General features: G+C 39.8%; 1 protein-coding gene across 9 annotated transcripts in view; it reads right to left on the bottom strand.

Moving 5' to 3' along the window:
• Positions 1-3453: 3453 nt before the first annotated feature.
• Positions 3454-25378, bottom strand: part of LOC147112844 (bcl-2-associated transcription factor 1-like) — a 49361-nt gene continuing 27436 nt past the window's right edge. For 6 of the 9 annotated variants that reach the window (XM_085997529.1, XM_085997528.1, XM_085997530.1 and 3 more), the window contains 7 exons: positions 21999-22104; positions 21153-21237; positions 18694-18875; positions 17977-18160; positions 10065-10220; positions 8985-9200; positions 3454-3906 (listed from right to left, as the gene is read on the bottom strand). In XM_085997529.1, coding sequence (XP_085853655.1) covers positions 3892-3906; positions 8985-9200; positions 10065-10220; positions 17977-18160; positions 18694-18875; positions 21153-21237; positions 21999-22104 — 944 coding nt within the window. In that variant the 3' untranslated portion in view covers positions 3454-3891. The remainder of the gene's footprint in view (positions 3907-8984; positions 9201-10064; positions 10221-17976; positions 18161-18693; positions 18876-21152; positions 21238-21998; positions 22105-25378) is intronic. The other 3 variants (XM_085997536.1, XM_085997535.1, XM_085997537.1) reach the window with 3 other exon arrangements.

Below are 25378 nucleotides of genomic sequence, written 5' to 3'. Positions count from 1 at the left end.
AAGTCTAGTTTAAATTAGAACATGATGGCTGAACTATTCATTTAACTTGTAATTGCAAAACTCAATTTAGGGAATACAAATCTATGCATGCTGTGATAGAATGCAGGTTTGCAGACCACCAAGAAACAAGCATTTTTATTTTGCATGCAGCATAAATCTCCAACTGGTACATGAAAAAAATGAGCTTGCCTCATTTACATAGGATATACAGCACAAAAACAGGCCATTCAGCCCAACCAGTCTGCTCCACTCGAGCCACCTCCCGTCTTTCCTCATCTAACTCTTATCAGCATAACCCTCTATTCCCTTCTCCCTCATATGCTTATCTAACCACCCCTTAAATGCATCTATACTATTCGCTTCAACCATTCCCTGTGGTAGCGAGTTCCACATTCACACCACTCTGGATAAAGTTGTTTCTTCTGAATTCCCTAGTTGATCTCTTGGTGACTATCTTATATTGATGGCCTCTAGTTTTGCTCTTCCTACAAGTGGAAACACTCAATCTACTCTTTATCAAAACCTTTCATAATTTTAAAAGACCTCTACAGTATTAGGTCACTCAGCTTCTCTTCAAGAGAAAAGAGACCAAAGGCTGTTCATCCTTTCCTGATAGTTATACTCTCGCATTTCTTGTATCATCCTTGTAAATCTTCTCTGCATCCTCTCCAGTGCCACTATATCCTTCTTATAACATGGTGACCAGAATTGTACGCAGTACTCCAATTATGGTCTAACCAAGGTTCAATGCAAGTTTAGCATAACTGCACTACTTTTCAATTCTACCCCCCTAGAAATAAACCCATGTGCTTGGTATGCTTTTTTCATGGCCTTGTTAACCTGTGTCGCTACTTGTAGTGATTTGTGCATTTGTACTCTGAGATCCCTTTGTTCCTCTACCCCACCCAGACTCGCACCTTCCAAGTAATGTGACCTCCCTAATCTTTCTACCAAAATGTAATACCTCACATTTATCGGTGTTGAAATTCACTTGCCAATTATATGCCCATTCTGTAAATGTATTAATGTCTTCCTGTAATTTGTTGCAGTCCTCCTCAGTATTGACTATCCCCCCCAATTTGGTGACATCCACAAATTTAGAAATTGTGTTTTTGATTCCAGTCTTAAATCATTAATATAAGTTGTGAACAACAGTGGTCCCAGCACCAATCCTTGTGGAACACCACTTCCCACCATGAACAGCTACCCTTTACCCTTACTCTCTGCTTTCTTTCTTGAAGCCAGCTAGCTATCCATTCTTCTACTTGTACTGACTCCACATTCTCTGACCTTTAGTCTATTATGTGGTACCTTATCAAAGGCCTTTTGAAAATCTAGATAAATTACATCTACTGCATTATCCTTGTCTACTCTCTGTTACCTCTAAAAAAAAAATTCAATGAGGTTGGTCAAGCAAGACTTTTCCTTTTGAAATCCATGCCAACTATTAATTATAATATTTTTGGTTTCTAGATGTTCTTCTATTTTCTCCTTTAGTAGGGATTCCATTATTTTTCCTACCACTGATGTTAAGCTGACTGGTCTGTGGTTCCCTGGACATGTTCTCTCTCCCTTCTTAAATATAGGTATTATTATCCACCAGTCCTCTGGCACTACACCTTTTTCTAACGAATTATTAAATATGTGTAGTAATGCCTCTGCTATTTCTTCCCTAGATTCTTTTAAAATGCGCAGATGCAATCCATCCGGACCAGGGGTTTTATCCTCTGAGTTCAATTAGTTTATTTAATATCTCTCCTCTATTTTAAATGCAGTTATCTCATTACTAATCTCATCATCCGATGTCATGTCCACCTGTTCTATCTCCCTGGTAAATACTGAAGCGAAATAATTATTTAATATTTCTGCCATCTCTCGATCACTGACTGTGGTATTTGTTCATTACTTAGTGGCCCTATTCCCATCCGGACCTTTTTTAAATTTATGTGCCTGTAAAATATTTTACTATTTTGTTTTATGTTCCTTGATAATTTACTTTCATAGTTCCTCTTTACCTTCCTAATTGTTTTTTTGACTTATTCCCTAATCTCTTCGTATTCTCCCTTATGCTCTCCCCTGCTGTCCATCTACTTAATGTATGCGATAGCAAAATACTGCAGATGTTGGAAATCCGAAATAACAACAGAAAATGCTGGAAAAACTCAGCAGGTCAGGCAACATCCGTGGAGAGAAATTTGAGTTGACGTTTCGGGTTGGACCCTTCTTCAAAACTGGAAAGAAAAGAAACTAGATCGGAGGCAGGGCTGCGATCGGACAAAAGAATAAAAGAAACAAAAGAAGTAAAAGAGATTAGAAGCTAGACGAGATAGTAATAGGCTGGGATTAGGTGTAAAGTGTACTGGCAGGGCAAAAGATAGCTGCCAGGTGTGAGAGAGAAACAAAAGGAAAGGGGGGGGGGGAAAGGAGTGGAACAATTACAAGAGAAAATGAAATGGGGGCCGAGCTTATGTATGCCTCTTTCCTTACCCTCAATTTTTCCCTTATGGCTTTATTCATCGATGGTGTCTCATTAGTGTTTAGCTTGTTCTTGTTTTTTTAGCAGAATATTTTTTTCCTGGACTCTGTTGAACACCATTTTAAATGTTTAATTGGTTCAGGAAAAATTCTACACAAATGCACACCTGAAATGTTAACTTTTCTTTCAGATGCTGATTGAACATTCTGTGCATTCCTGACATTTCTGACATTTAAAAAAAATCTTCATATCACAAGTTTTTTGTTTTATACTTAAATAACTTACATTTGTATAGTACCATATACTCTCGGGCAGCCCACAAGCACATCAGAAACAATTAATTATTTTTGAAGTTTAACTGCTGTTGTTAAGTAGGCAAATGTGGCAGTTAATTTGCACACAGCAAGATCCCACAAATGAATGACTAACAGTTAAGCTGCTTTTATTGTTATTGATTGAGAGGAATGTTAGCCAGGGCCAAACTCCCTGCTTCTTTGAATAGTGTTGTGGGATCTTTTAAGACAGATGGAGCTTCAATTTGATGTCACAGTCAAAGCACAGCATCTGTCGCAGTACTGCACTGGAGCATCTGTCTAGATAATGTGCTTAAACCCCAGAGTGGGGCTTGAACCTGCAATTTTTTGACTCCTAGAATGCTATCAAGTGAGCTAAGCTGAAATTATTAATTTAATTATGTATCTAGCAATATTTAAATAACCCAATTGCATTCAAAATATGTTTTCCTTCACCATACATCATTCCTCAGCTGAGAAACAAGTAGGCAATCTGCTTAGATTACACATACCCAAACAATAAATGACTGACCACGGCTAGGAAAAGGAACATGTCACCAATTCAAAACAGGCTGACCAGAAGTTATACAAGAGCACCATAAAATCATCATTGGGTGGATTCAGCCTGAAACAGTAGACAATAATTAACAAATTAATTAAAGAAAAAAAGAGACAAGGCAAATGTTTCATTAAGCAAATATTATTTGAGAGAAGCCAAGAACAAAAATGACAAAATACAGCCACTTACAATAGAAAATCCCCAAAATTTTACTCCTTCAAATACAAGATGTTTATTTTCTGAAACTGTGCTTTTTATAGTATATATTTGTCATACACTTCAACAAGCCATGCAGTTATCAATATCTAAAAAATACTGCCTATATACTCAATATAGATAGTTCACAGCCAACAATTAAATCAGACATTACACACTTTAGTACCCTTTAAAACTAGAAGTTTTTAAATTCAGGTTTACCAAGACTTCCAATCAACATTAACATTTAATTAAAAGCTAATGTCTGACAATAAATCAAAGGTGAGTAAAGAAAAGTAGTTGACAAAAAATCCACTTGTATAATTCAGGGGAAGATGCTCATCTCCTTTCTGGTGATGGAAGCAGTTTTAAATGTGGTGCTCCTGTGAAGCAAAGGGAAAAATAAACTGTAAAATGCATGCGGAAATCTTTTAAAAACTGGAACTGTATCTGCCATTCATGGTAAAAAGGAATTAATTCATAAGATGTTCAGAAGTTAGTTAAAATTTCAGAGGCTAACCCATTGCAACTATACAATATTTTTATTTTGGAAATAACCAAATTCTTATACATTTTACTCCTAAACATTCATTATTAAGCCATTACCCTGTTGAACAAAGGGGAATTCCTTTAGGTTAACACAATGTACAGTCACCACCATGGTTTTAAGTATTAATGGAGCATACACACTAAAAATGCCTACCGCCCGATCTTCCTTTACAATTCATTCAAAAACCTGCACATTACACATCATATTTTAAATGTTTTTTCTCTCCTATCTATACATTAGTATAGCTATGGCTTACATTTGACTGCTGTAATATTTATGGTGATGACATTTGCTTCAAATCTATTCGCTGTGGTTTTAAAACAAGCATTACATTTTCTAATATACTAGTTGTACGATCTTCCCTCTCCTTGTGATCGTCAAGCTAATTCTAACTACTTCAAAATAAACTCAGACTGCTGTATGCTCAGGGATATTCAGAACTAACTGACAAAAACAGAATATTGCACATTATTGAAGACCTTCATGACTACTGGCTGGAGCTATGTCTGGCATAGTGTAAACTTTTTATAATTAGTAAAATTAGCATACATCAATATATAAAAATTTGAATGGTTAACTGCACATCATTGTTTACACAGTAGTTTAAAAATATACATTTTAGATAATATGTGAATAACTGATTACATACATTTCATTGGTTTATTTTATCAAATGTTACCAATGTGCCATATAACACGATTGCAATGACCAAATCAAATTTGTAAATAGTCAAGTACAAATTATGCTGGTTGGCACAAGTTTAGCAATTACTTTTGTAACATAAAATTTTATAATCAATAGCACAGTCTTAAATGGTAGAACAAGAAGCTGCAGTTTAAATTTCAGACAAACGATTTTAGGAATTGTCAAAATTAAAGCTCTTTTTTCCAGCATATACATACACTGTACTTCAGTAAATAAGAAAAATAAATTCAAATTAGGGTGATACCATTAGTTTAGCAAGGGTAATTGACTGACAATACCATCATAGTAATGGAATGATCAATGACATTGGTATCTCTAAAATTTAGTAATGCATGCTTTACCATAAAGCTGCCATTTGATATTAGTTTAAAACAAAATGAATCTACATCAAATTTCAAATATACTAACCCATTATTTTACACTGAAGCCTATGGCTTACCATTATAGGTCATATAAAATTCTCCAGGAAGAACATGGTTATTTTAACACCCATAAGGTGTTTGGTACAAAAGAGAAATAGCATCATTTTGCTGTAAACTTTTCTCTTGCATGCATATAATGTACCTATTCCTTGAACACTGTTATCGTTATCCTACATGTCTATCAACAAACAAATGAAACATTTCCAGAAATTTGAAAACCATTCAAACTAACAGAAGAGGAAGGTCCCAGGTTCAATCTCAAGCCTGCACCGAGTTAGCTGATCTCAGCCAGGGCAGCAACAGGGTCACTGTAATTGGTCTTAGCAACCGAGTTTAAGGCAAATTAAGCTAAGGTTCACACTTTTGATAGTTGTCCAGTAACCCTTTCAGGAAGTGTGCATATATGGATGTTAGGTTAGGATAGAATCAGGCTCCACAGTGATCCTGTCCTCTGCTCCTAAATGAGCAAATAACCTGCCAATACCCTACCTAGCCTCAAACATGTTGAATGACCTCTAGGGCAAAGTACTGCAGGGACCCCAGTGCCCATGGAAACTTACCCAAAGAGTCAACTCTTTCAGGAGAGGAGGAAGGAAGTGGAAAAAAGGAGGAAGGAGAGAAAAAAGACTAACAGACTGAAGGATAATGCAATACAACTTGTCCCTTCTCAGTCATTTCCCATAGTAATGAAAAAGGGCAGGAGTTACTTAGAAAAACAAAACAAACAAAAAAAAAAAAATATATATATATAAAATATATAAATACACAGGTCAAATTTCACCTCACTACATTTGTGCAACATTGCAGGAAAAATATTTAAGCAAACTTAATTCTTATTTGGATTTGATATTTTAATGCATCATGTAGATAAAAAGTATGCAAGTAAAATTAGAGGGTGTTGAATTACTACTATTCATAGGGAAGCTCTTGGTTCAACACTGAATTTACCACACACTATATATTAATTTTATGGCTATAATTTTACATTCCTGCCAACCTATAGTATGAGTGTTTAAAATACAGCCTCACCGACAGCAGATGTGTATTCTAACTGTGCTAATACCTCTGATCAATTAGGACAGAAGGAGGCACTTCATTGTAACCTTACCACTCCATTTACCCACTAAAATAAATAGCATTTTTTTAAAACTTCGACAGATAAACAAAGGATGAATAGTAGAAATGCTAAAATAATGCCTATTATGCAAGTCTAAATCTGAACTCCAAAATACAGAAATCTTTACTTACCATAAAGGAATCATCGGAGGTAGGTATGCAAACTTTCAACTATAGAGTGCATATTGACATTGTGCATTGCAAAACCTAGATCAGGGGTGTCAAACATACCGCGTGTGTTGTGCTGACGGTTGCCGTAAGTCCTTGGAAGGCGACAGTTCTCCTAACATCCCGGGAGAACGGAGCCTTTTAAACTGCGCCACAGCCGTGGCTCTCCCCGCTACATCAACTTAACCCCCCTCGCTGCTGAAGGGGGCGGGGGGGGGGTCAGGAGATTGGGACCGAGACTTTGGGGGGGGGGGGGGGGGGGTTTAGGAGACTGGGACTGGAGTGGGGTGGATGTGTGGCCCAGAATTATCTGCAGAGCCGGGAGCAATGGCAGCAACATGCTGACTGGGAGCTGCACTGAGAGAGGGGCAGCCAGTAAATCTGTGAGTGAATCTATGGACATGTGGAGACTGGCGAAGTTGTTAGTGTTCTCCTTAGATCGAAGAAGGTTAAGAGGAGATTTAAAAATCATGAGATGTATTCAAAATCATGCAGGGCTTTGATAGAGGAAACAGAAACTGTTTTCAGTGGTAGAAGGGTTGATAACCAGAGGACACAGATTTATGCTAATTGGCAAAAGAACGAGAGGCGGCAGAAGAATAATTTTTTTTTTTTTTTTACACAGCAAGTTGTGATCTGGAATGCAATGCCTGAAAGGGCAGTGGAAGCAGGTTCAATAGTAACTTTCAAAAAGGGAATTAGATAAATACTTGAAGGGAAAAAATTACAGGGCTATGGGGAAAGGGCAGAGGAGTGGGACTAATTGGATAGCTCTTTCAAAGAGCTGGCACAGGCACGACAGGCCGAGTGGCCTCCTCCTGTGCTCTATGATTCTATTACTGTGGATAAAGTTTCCACTGGTGGGTGAATGGGGAACAAGAGGACAGAGACCAAGGATTCTACATGTGCTCAAGGAGCATCATAAGCTCCAATGCATGGAGGAGTGAGGTGCCGGAAGGCCAAGTACAGGCTGGCAGCAGCCCATAGTTGTACAGAAGGGAGAGTTTAAAAAAAATTCCTATCATTTCCTCAGCGACCCCTTTAAGGGCCGCTATTTAGGCTGCTGTAGAACTGGGAATACTAGTTTGAATCTTGCACAGCACATGCTCCACCTAGTTTTCATGCATTTTACAAAAGGGTCCTGATGCAGGTGCAGGATCCTTCTTTGCATATTTAAATTGATCCATCACTAATTTCAGAGAGCCATCTAGTACACCTAAAAAGTGAGGACCAATATGGCAGTGGATTAGGTGCAGAACCACACACCCAGAAATTGGTATACATTGAACCCGTTTTATACCCAAAAAACAGGCGAGATATTGCCAATAGATTTTGCTGAATGTGGCCCGTGCCAAGTGCCAGGATGTTGGATCAGGCCCACGATATAAATTGAGTTCAACACCCCCAACCTAGATGATCTCTGGAAAAAGTTCAAAATAACTTTTTGTTTACATTCACAGGAATGTCATTGATACAGATGGTCTCTGCCTAACTAACTTAGTTCTCTGTATGATTAGATAATGCTGGTAGGCCAACGCGTTACAGATGATTGTCATTTCCACATTTATTTAGGGCTCCCATCCTACATCTGATTTTCAAATCACTGCATGATATTCCAGAAAAATTATCCATTCTCGAGGTTACTCGGCTGGAGGTTTGCAAGTGTTGTACCCTCACACAGTGATATTTGCCACAAGCAGCCAGTATTTGGGCAGAGATAGTTAATTATCGAATAAGCATTTAGAATCAGCTGTGAACTGTGTGGTATAACTATCGGCTCATTGTGATACTCTGCACAAACTGAAACGGACATTAAATGAGCATCTGACCTTTTTGAAACAAATGTTTCAATATAGGCACAGAACATCCTAATATTTAAACTCAGAGGGCAAGAACAGTCAAGATTGATGAGAGACAATGAACTGGACCTTATGTTGTTCGTCGTAGTAACAAATTTGGCACCAATTTAATTTTCAGATTGAAAAGATTTTATGCAAACATTCGCCTAAAGGATGCGAATACAATCATGTGTCTGCAGACAAGGCATGTACAGATCGTAGTACTACTCCCAGCTTTAAAAAAAATACTGCTTGCACAGATGCTTAACTGAATCTAGGTATCTGACTGCTGAGTTACACTTCTATACATTTTAAAAATAAGTTCAGCAAAAGGTGGTAGAGTGCTAGCTTAACGTATGGCTTGGGTTTGGATGCCTACAAGCTATCCATCACTCAAATCCATTCGTCACAGTGGGATAAGGATATTCAAGTCTAGGCCTAGCTACCAGCTTAAGCACTTTATCTCAGGATAGCCTCTTGCTGCGCTAATCACAAACAGCTACTAATGTGGATATCTGGGTGGGGCTGTGGGCTGGACCTCTCCTCCCAGCTGCAGGAGAAAGTGTGAAGGGAAGTCAAAAACAGAAATCTTGTCTAAACATCTTCAAATACAAATCTTAGAAAATCCAAATGTTAATCCAGCTCTCATCAAAAAGATATACCTTTTCCTCTTTGTGTCTGTCCTTTCTCTCCTCTTCATCTTCTATTCCTCCATTTTCTTCCTCCTCCTTTTCATCGCTTCCCTGATATTTGTCATGTGTCCACTTTGGACTGCTGCTCGATTTTTTGAAAATAAATCGCCCACGTCCTCTTGGAAAAGTACCTCGCCCCCTTCCCCTTTTGGCCCAGTAATCCACCCCATCATCTCTGTCATCATGCTACCATGAAGAGAGAAAAGAACAGGAAATACTTCACCATTTTATCAGGTTATTTCTTTTTTTCTGGAATTCCCCCACCAGATTATAGTTTACTCATACAGGTAAGAACAGGCACATGCAAACTGCCATTAAAAAAGTATACTGACTACTGTAACAATCTGAACTATTTCTTTAAATATGCACCAGCTCCATGCTACTTTATTAAACATATACATCTGAATAGCCATCTGAAACACTATGCAGAATGTTGCAGATGAGCAATCTTAGCTGAGAGACAGTGGAGCATAAAATCTGGACAAATGTAAATATTTAAATAGACTTCTTGGAGCTGGCATGAATGAAAGTGTGAAAATTCAGTAAGCATTAGCAGTGAGGTCAAATATTAGAGTGGAAGCTACCTACTACTTCTTTCCTTGATTAGAATATTTCATAACAGCTGTAGCCAAAGCCAAGAATATGGTCTCATCAGAAAGACCTAGAGAGTTAACAATTGTCAGCATTTTAGCCATCCTTAAAACATGCCTTATTTGATGATCCATGCATAATAGCAGCAACAATGATGCTGGTAAACCATTTAAAAAAAATGTTTGCATTACAGGATTGAGAACTTTTGAATATTTTTCAAATTGCGTTTCAACAAATTATAATTCTGAACTGACATTTAAAGTCTGTTTCTGTAATGATAGTGATGTGCACTGTCTCCCAATGACTGAATAAAGATTATAACTGAGGGGGAGCAGATTTACAATATTCATTTAGCATAAAAGCTAACAAAATCCCCACTTACTCCTGGTAAACCATTATAACCAAATCTGGGGGAAAAAAACAGCAAATTCTTAGAAGAGACTGATTGCCAATACCCACCAGGAAGTATTTCTTGCTCTTTGGAGTATATTCAGGGTCCCACTCCTCCTCCTTGGATCGCTTTTGAAAATTTGGGTTTGTAGTACTGGTGGAAACAGTACTCGAACCAGAGAAAGTTCCTCTGGCTCTCCCTCTGCCACCTCTTATTCGAAACTGCTAAATGTTCAAAGCACAGAATCTGTTAGATGCTTTCTGAACAGCATTTTCTTTAAGTATTTTAGAAAGTGAGAAATTAAAGGCCGGGGGCAGGGGGAGGGGAAGGAAAAGAAAAAAAAGCTAGCCAAGGAGGCTTGACGGCGGTATGAGAAAATATGAACCAGGTATCACTGCTCTGCTGATTATCTAGCCTCAATTTATTGAAACAAGACTGTTTATATTGTTCTACTTTTAAAACGTTCTATTCTTTTCCTTTCTTTGGCCTTCATTCCAGTAAATGTATTTTCTATTCCATCAGCAGATAACTTCAATTAAAGCTCTAGATGCTCTGTGTAGTAGTTTGCAAGTCATCCCGCATCAATGAGATTAAAATATGTTTTTAGGTTTGAAATTAAACTGTACAGTATCAATTTACAATCACACATCCTAAAACTAGGTATTACAGAGCATGGAAACCAAGGAGATTACAAGACAGCAATTTCAGAAACTATCATAAACCAGATGAATCTCCAAATTGAATTACTGCTTTGTAATCACTCGAGTGTTACATGGGAGCTGGACAGATTTTTATTTAACTTTCTTGTATTTCCAATAATTTCCAACAGCAGATACCAGCAGCCAGATGATCCTTGCGGATATTGGAGAACATTCCCTCTGAAGGAGTAATGATCAATCAACTTGCAATCATCTAAGGCAATCAGCATTTGTTTACCAATATATAACTTGGTAACATCTCCCTACTGGTTATAATGTATTTTGTTAAAGAAAAAATGGTCTTATGGAGTACATTATCCTACAACAATGACATAAAAGCTCAATATCACTGCAGTTTGTGCTGATGGTACAACTGAAAATGCCTGAACTTCATTTTAAATAGATTCACTTTCAGACTGGGTAGCATGATTTTTAATTTCTGCTACATATTATTAAACCACTAGGAAATTATTTTTCTACACACATTATGAACTGCTTGGAACATAGAACAAAGCAATAACACATCTCAGATGCATGTGCTGATGAACTACTTCAGCTTTGCTCATGATCCTGTCATCTGATCAGTAGTGATATTAAGGATTTTTTTTTAAGGCAGCGACTGCTGCCAACGAAGTTGAAGTAGTTGCGCATGCGCAGTCCAAGTGTTTTTTTGGTCGTTCGCTTCGCAACTCAGGGCACTGGGGAAAAAAAGCCAGGAAGGGAGCAGGCCTTTGGGACTGTAGGAAAAAAAGCCAAGAAGGGAGCGAGCTCTGTGAAAAAAAGCAGAAACATCATCGATATCAGTTTCCAGATTAACGCGCAGAATGCGTCTGCGCAGCTTCCGGTCATTGGAGCTTGTGCAGTACACTTCTACGCAGGTTCCGGTCATTGGCAGCAGTCACTCCATTTTTAAAAATGAGCAGGCAAATATTGCACTGTAGGCAAGGCTGTGCTATAAATTAAGTGCCTCCAGAAACAATTTTAAACATGATCTGAATACTAATGAGCTAAAACGGTGTTTACTTTCAAACCTTTAACATGCGTAACCATGATACTCAGCATGCATACTTTTCATATTGTTTACATGCTTATCATAGTCATAGAACAGTGAACATAATCCACAGTCATGATTAATCCTGCATCAAGTTCCTAATTTCTATTAAGAAAACAACCGCTGAAACCTTATTGTACGGCCATTATCCTCACTCAAATGGACCTTGGGGGCTGGATGGATAAATTGTTCAATATTGTTGATTAATTAATACTCCAAAATAGAATATTTACTTTGGAAATACTGTACTATATGTATTATATTTACCAAGCAGGCTGGAAACAACTAGTAGAAATGACAACAGGTTAAGTAATTTTTAATTAAAATTTAACATTCCAACACAAAAGCTAAAATTAAATAATTTATCCATTAGTTGATGCACAAAGTGGCAGGATGCAAATTCACACTTGCAGTTGCTGACATGACAAATTCCCAAGTTCAGCTATGCCATTAGTGAGAAATGTAGGCCACGGCAACTTACCCACAGGGGAGGGAAATAAAAACAATTGCACAGTATCACATTAAATATAAACGTGATCAAAATTATAACGTTTCCTACATTACAACAGTGATTGCACTTCAAAAAAATACTTCATTGGCTGTAAAGTGCTTTGGGATGTCCTTAGGCCGTGAAGGGTGCGATATAAATACAAGTCATCCTTTCTTTCTCTTTCACATCCTGGGCTGCTTCCCCCTCCCTTCCATCTCCTAGTTGATGATAACATTGTTAGAGATCTGAGAAGGTCACCTTTCCATTCTTTCTTCCCTTCTCCAATCTTCATCAATTCTGCCCTCCATTTTAAATCTACACTTCCCCAAATTATCCCTTGTATTTGTTCAATGTTTCCATTTTAATCTTGTAGTGACAATTTTTATGTATGTTTTTTCACATGAAACTGCAAAAAAAAACACAATTTTTTCAGTGTTCACTAGTGAAGACAAGGGTAGTGACTATGTCCAACTTTACATGCCAGTTATATAAATTTGCTTTTGGGCCATCAAACCCTGAAAGAAAAATCTCTGTTCAAAATTATAGTGGTGGCACACTTGTGCACCTGCTTCTTGCCAAAGCAGCAAGTTTAAGAAAAACATTTATTTGGATTTACGATGTGTATATTAGATTTGATAAATATGGAAACGGTGTACATGATTTTGAACTTAAAGGATTCTTGGCTTTCACACTTCTCTCTTCAGCAAATGTTAAAATTTGCACTTAGCTAGTCTTTCAAACATACAAAAACTCAAGGGCGGAAACTGTCCTATAGAGATTAGATAATGATAAAGCATCAGTGCGCCAAGTTCCCAGGTTTTCAAACTGGGTTCCTTGTATCATAGGAGGTCAGCAAGGTCATTAGATTTCTGTATTTGTTGACTTAACTAACATTTTATTTTTACTGAGTGTGCCGATATTGGCCTGCACAGAAAAGTTTGAAAATCACTCATCTATATCTAGGGATTCAAAAAGTACTACAAAAAGTATTGTGTTTTATTACAATGCTTATTTGATTTATGTTTACATATTGATTTGATGGTTTCTTAAACCCTTAATGCAGAAAATTAAATCATTACTCTTGAAGAGGTAATGTCTGCAAGTGCAGCATGTCCCACGTACATTAGTAAAACACAGCTAATTATCTAGAAGTGACACAAAATGATCCAAAATGTCCACATCAATAATTTCCTGTGATGTTGCACACTTGTATAACTGATTAATTATTTTGTATAAAAATCTGTAAATAGGTTTGCTAGTAAGTTACATATTAACCCTTCACTTTATAACTGGAGGATCACAGATTCAATGCAACTAAAAATAAGGAAATGGTGAGCTACTCAAAATATAAATAGTAAAATTTATTTAACTTGCTATCTCTATTTCAATTATGTTTGTTGTGAAAACAAGTTCATTGGAGTGACAGGGTTTTTGAGATAGAAGTGGTTAGTGGAAATAAATTGGATTACAGTGCATGCCCCCTTGTAATTCATACATGGGTAAATTGTCCATTATAAGCATTTCTCCAATAGATCCTTGGCAGTTACCACAAGCAGATTTAAACTTTATGGCCTAGAAATTGGGTATAGCCCCGCTTGAGGCGGTAGAACTGGCGATGCGCAAAGTTTATAGCCAGACGAAACTTATCGCCGCCTGGCGCGATATTGGGTTGCATCGCCCCCAAAGGGGATTGAGGCGCTAAATCAGCCATTGCACGGTGCTCTTAAGGCGCAAAAGGTCAGGCGCTACTCAATATCGACACGGACGGGCGCAGCGCAGGTGAACTCAATTACGGGAAAGCACGAGACCTACAGGCGCCGGCCGGCTCTTAAAGGGGCGGGTCAGTCAGACTGAGCTTAAACACCCAACGTCCTGTAGGCCTCAGATTCGGCGCTCACCCTTGTCTGGCGTTAGAAACTTGTGCATTATGGAGGAGGTTAGGCAGAGAGCAGAGCGCTTCAGCACTGAGGCTCTGGACCACTTGGTGGCTGCAGTTGAACACCGTCGAGGTGTCCTGTATCCGGATAATGGCAAGAGGCCAAATCAGAAGGCTTATCGACGATCTTGGAGGGAGGTTGCTGTGAGGGTGAATTCCAGCAGCATGGCGACCAGGACCCCTGTTCAGTGCAGGAAGAAATTCAACGACCTCACACGGATCGTTAGGGTGAGTGATGGTTTACCAAACTTGTGCTTCCCTCCATCTGCAGCTGACTTTGGGCACCCTGCTGCAATGATGCGCCAATGGCCATCTGACAGTATGCACCCATGGCCCTTTCTGGCCACACACATGGACAGATGTCTCAAGGCCTCATGTAAGGGCTCTTGCACCATGGGGGGCATGCGATGAGGTCTCAAGGCCTCATGTAACAGAACCTCCCCTTCTTTCCCCTGCAGTCCAAGATGGCACAGATTAGAAAGGAGCAGCGTCGAACCGGTGGCGGACCTGCACAAGTGGTCACTCTCACGGATCTGGAGGAGAGAGTGCACCAGATACTTGGAGGACGTCTGTCTGGTCCAGTGACCACTGCATCTGCCGACCCCATTACCGACAGCGAGGGTAAGACTCTCACCTTTTCCACCTGTTGCCTTCCACTTGGTCCCCCCGCCAGCATGCATCCTCAGTGTGCAGCCATGTCAGAGCCTTGCCACAATCTGGCATGCCTTTCAGCAAACCTGTCCTTTTGCTAAAGCCACTCTTCCACCTCCCACTTTTAGATGAAGCAGCACCAACTCGGGCTCAACGCGCTGAAGTTGCCAGTGCCACCGGAGGCGAGGACCAGGAGGAATCCGGACCAGCCCTTGCAGAATCCAGGGAGCGGAAACATCTGCAGACTGGGGATAGTAGTCCCCTGGAGGGGAGGGGGGGGTGGCTCTGAGGATGAACCAGTTGCCGGACCAAGCGGCATGGAGCAACGCAGGGGGGATAGGCAAGTTCGGCCACCGTCTCCCCGCAGGGCAAGGCAGGTCGTCATGACTGCTGCAGAGTGCAGATGAGGTCCGTCGCCCTCCAAACAAGCTCCCATTCCGATGCCAGTTGGTCAAAAGGCTTTTAGGTGTAGTGGTGCAAGTGCTTCGGACAGGTTTGAAGGTCCCAAGTACTGTAAAGCTCAAATCCCAGAACTCCGCTCCACATTAGCTCGCCAAATCTCTCTAGCAGCGAGCGCAATGAGCAGGCCAAGTGGCAGAAGATTCTGCAGTAGAGCTGTCCCCTTTAAATAGCACCCCGCTACTCCGAGAAGGGCCTGTTAGCCCTCCCTCGAACTGTCACTAATAGCGCTGGGCGCTAAGGCTCCGGGCGCCACCCAATATGCGCTCAGGCGCTCCTAAAAGGCATTGCACACTGAAATGACGTCATGAGCTGCTTGCGCTCGCGGGCGCGCGCAAACACTTAGCGCAGGCGCTAAATGTATAGTCAATATCTGAGTTGGCGCTATCTTCATAGCGTCCGCCCCAACATAGCGCTTCGCCCCAATTCTAGGTCTCTTTAGGCGCTCAGCGCTGGCGCTACCAACCCAATTTCTAGGCCTATAGGAGTTACTGTATTTCCAAGCAGTTTTACATCTGGCTAGCAGCCAGCTCCACAGGCATTCATGGGTGTTGTGGAATATGAAAGTACTTCAAGTCTTGTCCGTCTTACATTGTTCTTAAGAGTTTAAAAATTACAGTCTCCCGATGCAGCTATGACCTGAACTCCTGTGCCAGTGAGCGCCACATTGGTTGAATGTAAAGCTGCCTGGTACTAACATCAACACATGTTCTATCCGTTAGCACTCAAATTCACTAATTTTCAACAATGCTAATGAGCAGACCTCGCGCTGACTAAGAACAGTATAACAAAAAACCACACGGTATTAAGTTCAACATATACTCCACTCACTAACATAAAGCATGCTTAAATAGGGAGGCCCTGACTACAACAGGCGAATGTAATGATTTTAAAAACAAAGATCATAAATCAATCAAAATTTAAAGCACTTTTATATCACACCAGACCTGTGCTAGTGCCACTAAGTTCCGGAAGTGCAGGTCTTTCAAAGCCAGCTGCAATCCAAATGTCAAACTGCTAGGACTAGTTCTTACTGGTTGTTGGGAAGACCCAAAGGCCACTGGTCTTCGATAGTTCCAGCAGCTTTCAGCTTGCTGTGCAACACTTGTGCTTCAAGAATCCATCAGCATTAGCAAAATATAAAAGCACCTTAAAACCTAAAATAACACTCAAACATACTCAATGAGATGACGAATAGCTTAGTAGCTTTTGTCAGGTTTACAAACAGATTGAAACAATGGTTAATTAAATTTCTGTTCTTATCTAGGCCCCATGTTCTGGACTTGCCTCCCTAAACTCTTCTGCTTCTTCACCTCCCTCTTCTCCTTTAAGAACCTCCTTGAAGCCCACCTCTCTGACCATGTTTCTGGTCACCACTGCTATTATCTCATCCTTTGGCTCAGCATCCATTTTTTAAATTACGCTTCAGTGAAGCACCTTGGGATATATTTCTATGTTAAAGGGCGCTATATAAATGCAAGCTGCTGTTGCTCAATCTAATCTGGACATTCTTTTAAAAACAATGGGGAAAAAATTCGACATCGCCCCGTTTGGGATGCAATTATCGGCTGGGCACAAAGTTTAGCGCCTGGCGCTAATTATCGCCTCCGACCGCAAACTTGGCTTCTATCGCCCCTGGAGGTGATTGGAGCGCAAAAATCAGACGCTACACACCACTCTTAAGGCGCTAACGCTGAGGAGCGAGGCACTACCTTAGAGTGCTGGCGAAGCTCATGTGATGTCAGTGAGCAATGGAACACAGACACAATGGCGCCGGCCAGTTCTTAAGGGGGAGGGTCGATCTTGCTCTCCATCCACACCCTGCTCATTGCAGCCTTGAATCTCGGCCTGGAGAGACATGTACATCAAATCTGCTGGAAAGAACAGAGAGGCCCAGGAAAAGAGCTGAGTGCAGCCCCCATAGTCTCTTCTAAATTGATGCAAGGAAGGTCAAATCAAAATGAACCTGCAAAGTGCTGCTCAGTGCCCAAAACTCCTTCATGCAGCGTTGAATCTCTCCAGAAGTCTCTCTCTTTGAATGCGTGGTGCAAAAATGTCAGTGACAAAAAGGAAAGGAAGCAGCCGCCTTTAAATAGCGCTCCCCCAGTCCCTTCCCGACTGCAAAACGTCCCACTCAACCCGTCGTTGCTAGCGGCAGGCGGAAAGGCAGGGGGCGCCACTCAATATCCAGTCCGGGGTGCTACACGCTCGACTGACGTCACGTTCTGTGGGCGCAGGAGATCATGGTGGTAGTGTTTAGCGCCGCCTCAAAATGTCTGGTCAATTTCGCGAGCGGCGCAAACATCGCCCCAGCCAGGCGCTAATTGCTTTGCACCCCATTAGCGCCCTCTTGGGGTGTTAGCGGGAGGCGCAACGCAACCGAGTTTTCCACCCAATATTTTTAACTTTAGATGGTACTGGTTTCCTTCATTTTTCTGGTTCTGACCAAACCAATAAATAGATCAATCTGAACATAACTGTAAATTTGTAAAAGCTAATTGTACCAATCAGAGTCAGCAGTGTGACCTCTTAATTGGAGCTATATAATTAAAGGAAAACAGGAACAGCACTCTTATTCTTCAGTGGCCAACAGATATTAGGCAGTATTTGACAATTTTTAAAAATTCTTTGATTTACTAGTTGATGATTACGTAACTTGTTCAAAAACAAAATCACAGCACCATGATGCACTTACAAAGTTTCCCCTAGGTCTTCCTCGCCCTTGAAAAACTGCACTGTCTGCATGCCCTTGAAACGACTTAAAACCACTCGGTCCATCATCCCTTTCTTTTCTGACTTCTCTATCCTCGTGGGGTTCAGGTGAAGAAGAAGAGGTTGACGAGCAGCTGGAATGATCCCGATCTTTATTTCTATACTTGCTGCAAGAAACAATGTTTATAAAAATCACTACTGCACACCAAAAAGCAAAAACTGATTTCCAGACAATCCACTTACCCATTGTTACCACCAATACAACACCAGAGATGATTCCTATACAAAACATGAAAAAAAAACTTTCCTAGACAAGACAACAGGCCGACTGAAGACATTTTTTTTCACCCCCCCCCCCCTTTTCTATAAATAAATGTAAGCTGGCATGGAAATATTTGGAGTTCTGACCTTATCAATATGAAGTACTATACTGCATAAACCACTATCAGGTAATTAAGGAATTCAGAGCAATCATCTTTTCATATAATCCCTGTTAATGTTTCAGTCAGTTTGCTATTTTCAATGTTGATGCACTATTCCATGGTTTTGTTTATCCTGAAAAAGTTGCTATTGAAAAAGCAATGCTCAAGTTACTACTGTAAACCAAATATTCCCACTACAGGTACATACCACATTGCACAGTATCTAAAACTGATCATGTGTAAATTAACAAAATTAAGAGTTTAAAAGACAATCTCACCTTCCTTCCTTGAAGGGTTTGTAATCTTTGTGCTCTTTATGGTCTTTCCCTGATTTTTCCAGGGAAAGTTTCTTTGATGTACTAGATTCTCGCGAACCTTCGCGTTCTTTACTTTTCTCTTTTCTACGCCGATCAATATCATGGCGCAAGTCAGCTGGATCACATTTCAATTTTTTATCTGCCTAATTATTTTTCACAAAAAAAAAGCACTGAAACTGTAAGCAATAAACAATGGAAAATTTTCACATGGCTGGAATTAGTTTGGTGCTTAACACTTACATTATTAAAAATAATGATTTTGTAAATATGTATGGCATATGCAAACACACCATGAGGTTTAATTTTACTACAGTATCCACAACAAAGTTACTGAAGAATTCTTTGTTTTTTCAAATCATCATGGTTTACTGCTGACCAAAAATGTTTTCAAAACATACAATAAATTTATCAGGCAGGCTGGTTGGGTAAATTATATTGACAATCAAAAGCAAGTTTAAAAAAAAGAAAAATTAAGAGCAGGATTGCGAAGGAAATCGCAACTAATAAAGAATTTCAAACAGTAAACAAAGGGTGAAAGAAAGTATTGAAAATTATAGTGTGAAGCTGGAATTTAGGAAAAAGAAATAACATGTTAATTACTTCACATTCCAATCAACTTCACTGGGGAAAAAAAAGAGGGAAAATTACTAAAGACAATTATTAGATTTCCAAAAATGGCAGAGGAACGTCAAGACTATATAAAAACATATAAGAGCTCTTCTGTCTGTCTGTCCCGATGTCTGTCTGTCTGTCCGTCCGTTCTCTATACGTTTGAAAGTTAGAGCGTACCGACGCGCGCGTCGCCTCAAAAGAAAGCTTGCGATTCCGGACCGGTCATAGGCGTATTTACGTTTCGGCCGGACAAAAATCCCGCCCGCGGTATCCCAAAAACGTTCAGCGTTCCGCTCATTAGCATCTCATTAGCGACCGTGTGACGTCGAGGTCCACCAATCGGACGGCGGGTTCCTTCCTACAGTTGAGTGTCGAGTGACTCGACGATTGACCAATCCTACGCTTCGGTGACCTGACCGGTCGACCAATCGGTGCGTGTGTGGGCGGGCCTTATCCTTCTGAACCGAGGTGAGTGGTCACCATCTTGATTTTTCACAATTTTCCCCCCCACACTTTGTGTGTTAGGGAACTAAGGTAAATATTTTAATGATGTGTTAGGGAATTAAATAACAATTTAATAGGGGGGGGGGGGGGGGGGGAAAAGAGTCTCAGGAAATCGCGGGGGGGGGGCGAGCCTCGGGAAATCGCGGGGGGGGGGGAGCCTCGGGAAATCGCGGGGGGGGGGAGCCTCGGGAAATCGCGGGGGGGGGGCGAGCCTCAGGAAATCGCGGGGGGGGGGCGAGCCGCCCGCACTGACCGCGCATGCGCCACTCGCCCGCCCACAGCGGCCGTCCATCAGCCGCGCGATACGCGGGGGACCTCAGCTCCGGACCTCAGGCGCTAGGCAGGGGGAGGGGCCGGAGAGAGGGACAGAGGGGAGTGGGGGAGCGGGGGTGGGCGAGGGGAGGGAGGGAGACAGGGGAGGGGAGGGAGAGAAGGGGAGGGGAGGGCGGGATAGGACAGGGAGAGGACATGGCAGGGAGAGGGGGGACACACAGGGGCAGGGAGACCAGGCGCCCCAAAATTGCCCTCACGCCCCAAAATTGCCCTCGCAACGCGGGGCTCCCCAGCTAGTATATATATATATATAGGCTAGGTACTCCTGAAAAGACAAAGGCCCCGATACTTACGGTACTTACTTACGCAGCCAGCCAGATTGAGATACTACCAAGGTTAGTCACAGGACACAACATTTTTTATATACTGATTTGGATAGGGTATTCAAAACAAAATCGCCAAGTTGCAAAGGATAACAAAATTAAAGGTAGATAAACAAGAAACAATATAACTCGACTCAGAAAAACTTTAGCTAACTGGGTTAATAGGTGGTAGATAAGTATAAATTAATTATATGGTAGCAAGGAACCAAAAATGTGTTAAATGGAACAATGTTACACAGCATGTCGAGAACATCTGTGTGTTTTTTTGATTACTTCTTCTTGAGATATGGAATTTGGGCAACACGGGCAAGGCAATATTTATTGCCCATCCCTAGTTGCCCTGAGTTGGGAGGAAAAAAGGAAGCCTGGCAGATCTTTTTCACCAAAATACCAGTGGTTGTGGAAAAAGCTAGCAGGAAAGGCCATTGAACCATATCATATAAATGAGTTGGAGACAACTGATGGGATAGAATTAGAAAATGGGGCTGATGTGAAAAACGGACAAGCTTTTTGGGCTTAATGACCTTTTCCTGTTCCAACAATTCTTACCAGTATACATCCAAATAAAGATATATGTAAAAAAAAAAGTAGAATGCCTTAAGTAATTAACACCTGATAAAATTGAAAGGCTGTAAAATAAATGTTCACCTTTCGGTTGTCTTCCTTGGAAGTTACATCTTCCTCTGTGATATGAGTATGCTTTCGTAGAGAGCTGGGAGAAATATCAATTCTCCTAAAGGTCAACAATGACATAGTGAGACTTCTGTATTGCGGCGAAAATTGAGCTACGGCCATCCTTTCATACAGACACATTCACTCCATGCCCACAAACACATGCAATAAAATTAACACCCTGTTCAGGGCAATACTCCCATTAGCATAAATTGCAGTACTGCACTTTTTATATAAAAAAAAAATGTCCTCCTGGGATAAATTATATTGGCAGGTTAATATAACAATTAGCCATGTCAGCTGTGGCTCAGTGGGTAGCGCACTCGCCTCTGAATCAGAAAGTTGTGGGTTCAAGTCCCACTCCAGGGACTTGAGCACATAAAGCTAGGCTGACATTCCAGTGCAGTGCTGAGGGCATGCTGCACTGTCGGAGGTGCCGTCTTTCGGATGAGACGTTAAACCGAGGCCCCGTCTGCTCTCTCAGGTGGACGTAAAAGATCCCATGGCACTATTTCGAAGACGAGCAGGAGAGTTATCCCCGGTGTCCTGGCCAATATTTATCCCTCAACCAACATAACAAAAACAGATTATCTGGTCATTATTACATTACTGTTTGTGGGACGTTGCTGTGCACAAATTGGCTGCCACGTTCCCCACATTATAACAGTGACACCACTTCAAAAAGTACTTCATTTGCTTTGAGACGTCCAGTGGTCATGAAAGGCACTATATAAATGCAAGTCTTTCTTATTGGCCATTAAAAATACTAATGACTTACCAAATTTTAATACTGTGAATAGTACAAAGTATGCAACTATATACCTGTGGATTTCAGGACTTTTCTGCCTGGCTCCATGGTCTTCTGCTGTCTTCTGATACATAGTAAAGCGCTCATTTAGGGTCATTCCTGTTGACTTGAAATAGTGCTCTGTTGATTTTAGAGGAGAAATACTGTTCAATTAGTTTATTTTCATATTAGATACTCCATTCTTGAGAAGATATGTGTTAGTATATATTCAAGAAACCTGGCAGAAGTAAAAGACAGATGGAATCATGCAGTAAATGTTATGGCTGCAAGATTACTTTCTTAGCTTAATATATGTTAGACTCATTGTGTTAATTTGAACCATGTTCATACACCTTAGACAATACAATTTTCAAACTCTGTAATGTATAACAGCAAATATACGTTACAACTGCCTTTAGCTCAATTGCTGCACTATGTGAAAAGGGACACTGCAGCATTTTGAATTTTCAGTGAACAGAAGTTATTTACAATGCAAGTTTGTTTTGTCTGACCCATACTGTATACTAGTTTGAGTAATGTGTAGAGATTTATCACCAAACACTGTGCCGAAAGCTTATCCTGGAGTTGGATGAACTATTCATATCCAGTATAAAAATAAAACAATTCTCCCCACTCCTGGATGATTTTTAAAGTTAGCAATGCCAAACAGACCTTTTCAGTTTGATCAACAACATATCCCCTTTCTCAATCTGACAAAAAATTATTCAACTGCCTCAAACTTGGCTATGGAAAAAACTGGTTAATAAAATCACAAGTACAATATCTATGGGAAAACTTACCGCCTGAAATCCAGAAACTGCCTCACAACCAACCATAAACACTTCAATGGGTCACTACAACAGTAGTGCCTCGATCATAATTCCATGAAACCCAACAAGGAGTGCAGAGGAATTTTGTTGTTAGCAATTCAGTTATAAGCCTTTTTTCCAGGAAGACAGAAGCTTGAACTTTGCCTGTGTTTTTTGCATCTGTATCTTTCAACCGTTATTATATTTTTTAACATGGGACTTGGCATTTCAATACATGAACACATCCCAGGATTGCCATGACCTATTTGCAATGAAAAAGAAAACATCACTGGGCTTTTTAGCTCAGCACAAAAATTGTACCTGTAACAGCGTATTGGTGTACTAACATCATAATGTATTTGATTTTCATAATTGCTTCACTAGAAAATGATCACGGTGACTAAAGACTGGTGGACTTAAAGGATCAATTTCAAGTACATATATTCCTCTGTGATCATTAATACTGGTAAAGATGGGGGAATTCTTAGATGCAAATTTTCTCTGCATTTCTGTAGGTTTACAGTTTATGTCAAACATGATGTTCAAAAACAGCAAAATGATAAGAAGCATAAGGTCATATTCTATTACATTATTATACATGCAAGGTGGGTAAATCAGATTACATTTGATACAGGACTGGGTGAAGTTACAGCTTTTTTGAACTTGTATATTAAATAATTTTTTAACTGAATTAGAAGTTTCAGTTGTTTACACACAAACAAAACAAAAACAAAACAAAACAAAAAAATCACATAAAAAATTTCCAACAGTCAACCAGACATATTACCACAGCGCTAATGGACAGAATCAAAAATTATGGCTGGAGAGGGGAAGATGGGACAATTTTTCTCCCCCGTTTTTCTAAGTTAGCAGTGTCAGTGTTTAACAGCCTTTACTAGAAGATCTTTATAAGCACTTGAGAGAGACAAACTTAGTGATGTTTTGTAAATCCCTAAACAAAGTATATTACAAAAGAAAAATGCTAGTTTCTAGCTATTTAAAAACATATGCATTTTTTTCTTCCATTGCCATCCCACCCCTGGCAAAGTTAGACTCCCATATCCAGGAGGTTAAAAATGCCCTGCCTTGACCACACAGATTGGGTCAATGTCAGTTCTTGCTTAATCCACCACGAAGCACATGCTTCATCCATGTGGGCGGGGAGCTCTTCACTTCTCTCCCCAAGATGGACAAACCTCCTCCTCATTAAAATTGCAATAGGGGCTGAAGCTAATTAACATCTCTATGTTGTACCACTGTAAATGCTTGGCTACTATCTTCAAAATTTCCTTTAAATTGCCATCAGCATTGTTTTTGATAAAGAAAGCAACATTTCAAAATGCAAAAACAGTACTTTGAAGTTCTCCTGTTACATTTCAGTTTCTTACTCGAAAAATTCTCTGCAGCCTTAGCATATACACAAATCTACTTGATAGCAGTGAATTTTAAAACAGTGGATTGTTTGTTTTCCTTTACCTTAAACCCAACTCCTAAAAGAGTCAAATGCAATTGTACTGAATCTGCTAATGCTGGTTAATTTTTATTTAGAAATTGAACTAAGTGTATATGTCATCAGTTCCTTACCATTTTGGTTAAACGTGCTTACAGCACCAACTAAAATCTACAAACCACAAAAAGCGATTTATTTATTTATTTTATTTTTTTTAAACTTTAAAATTGGAGTGAAATTTCAGTCATTTCAGTGACATTTTTAAGCTGGCAAACTGCAAAAAATGACAGGAATCCACTATGTATCACATGATCACCAGATGCTCAATTAAAAGCTTGTGTATACAAGTAAGCAAATTACTCAGTCATTTATTCTACATTAACGTCATCATTAAAATGAAAGTTTGAGTTTAGCTCTGGATGCATACATAGTTCCACCTAATCTTATCCAAAAAAAGTTGAATCATGAAATGTCAGATACAGATGAACACTGTTCAGATCCTTGTTACTAATAACCCAGAAAAATGCTCAGACACCTACAAAAATATTTCTATAAAAAGGTGAGCATATATATATATATATATTATTAACACATCTGCATAGTATTCACCATAATCTATGAAGCACAATGTTCAATCTATGATGCACTACAAGGTGTTCAGTATGGTTTGAGCATTTCATGTTAGCTCTGTGGACTATGCAGAATATTAAGCAGAACATTACAAAGAGTACATCAAACTGTATAGCAGTTTTACAGATAAATCCCAGAAATTAATTTAAATGATTTTGTGCATATACAGTAACATACCAACTAACTTAAATACCATTATAATGGCCAACATTTATAAAAAGAATCACTTGCACTTATGCTCACACGCTGTAATAAATATATTGGTTTAAAGAGGTGTCCAAATAACGTGTATTGCATACAAATTAACTCACAGGAACTTAACTTACCATTTTTTGCAAAAAGCAGATGTACCAAGTTAAATTCTTAGCTCTTATGACCTGCTATATAATAGCCTCTAGAACATTGTGAATGCAGGTTTATCAAGTAGATGAAACAACACAGACTTAATTTATCATTGGGCCAAGTAAAAGGTTTAGTTCTAGAATTGTGAGAAAAATTTAAGTGAAAATAATCATCTTTAAAGGTA

This window comes from Somniosus microcephalus, chromosome 9 (assembly GCF_052327205.1).
Source record: "Somniosus microcephalus isolate GS21.2 chromosome 9, FLI_Smic_1.0, whole genome shotgun sequence".
Taxonomy (NCBI): domain Eukaryota; kingdom Metazoa; phylum Chordata; class Chondrichthyes; order Squaliformes; family Somniosidae; genus Somniosus; species Somniosus microcephalus.
Note: the sequence above shows the minus strand (reverse complement) of the source record. Positions and strands in the feature narration are given on the sequence as shown.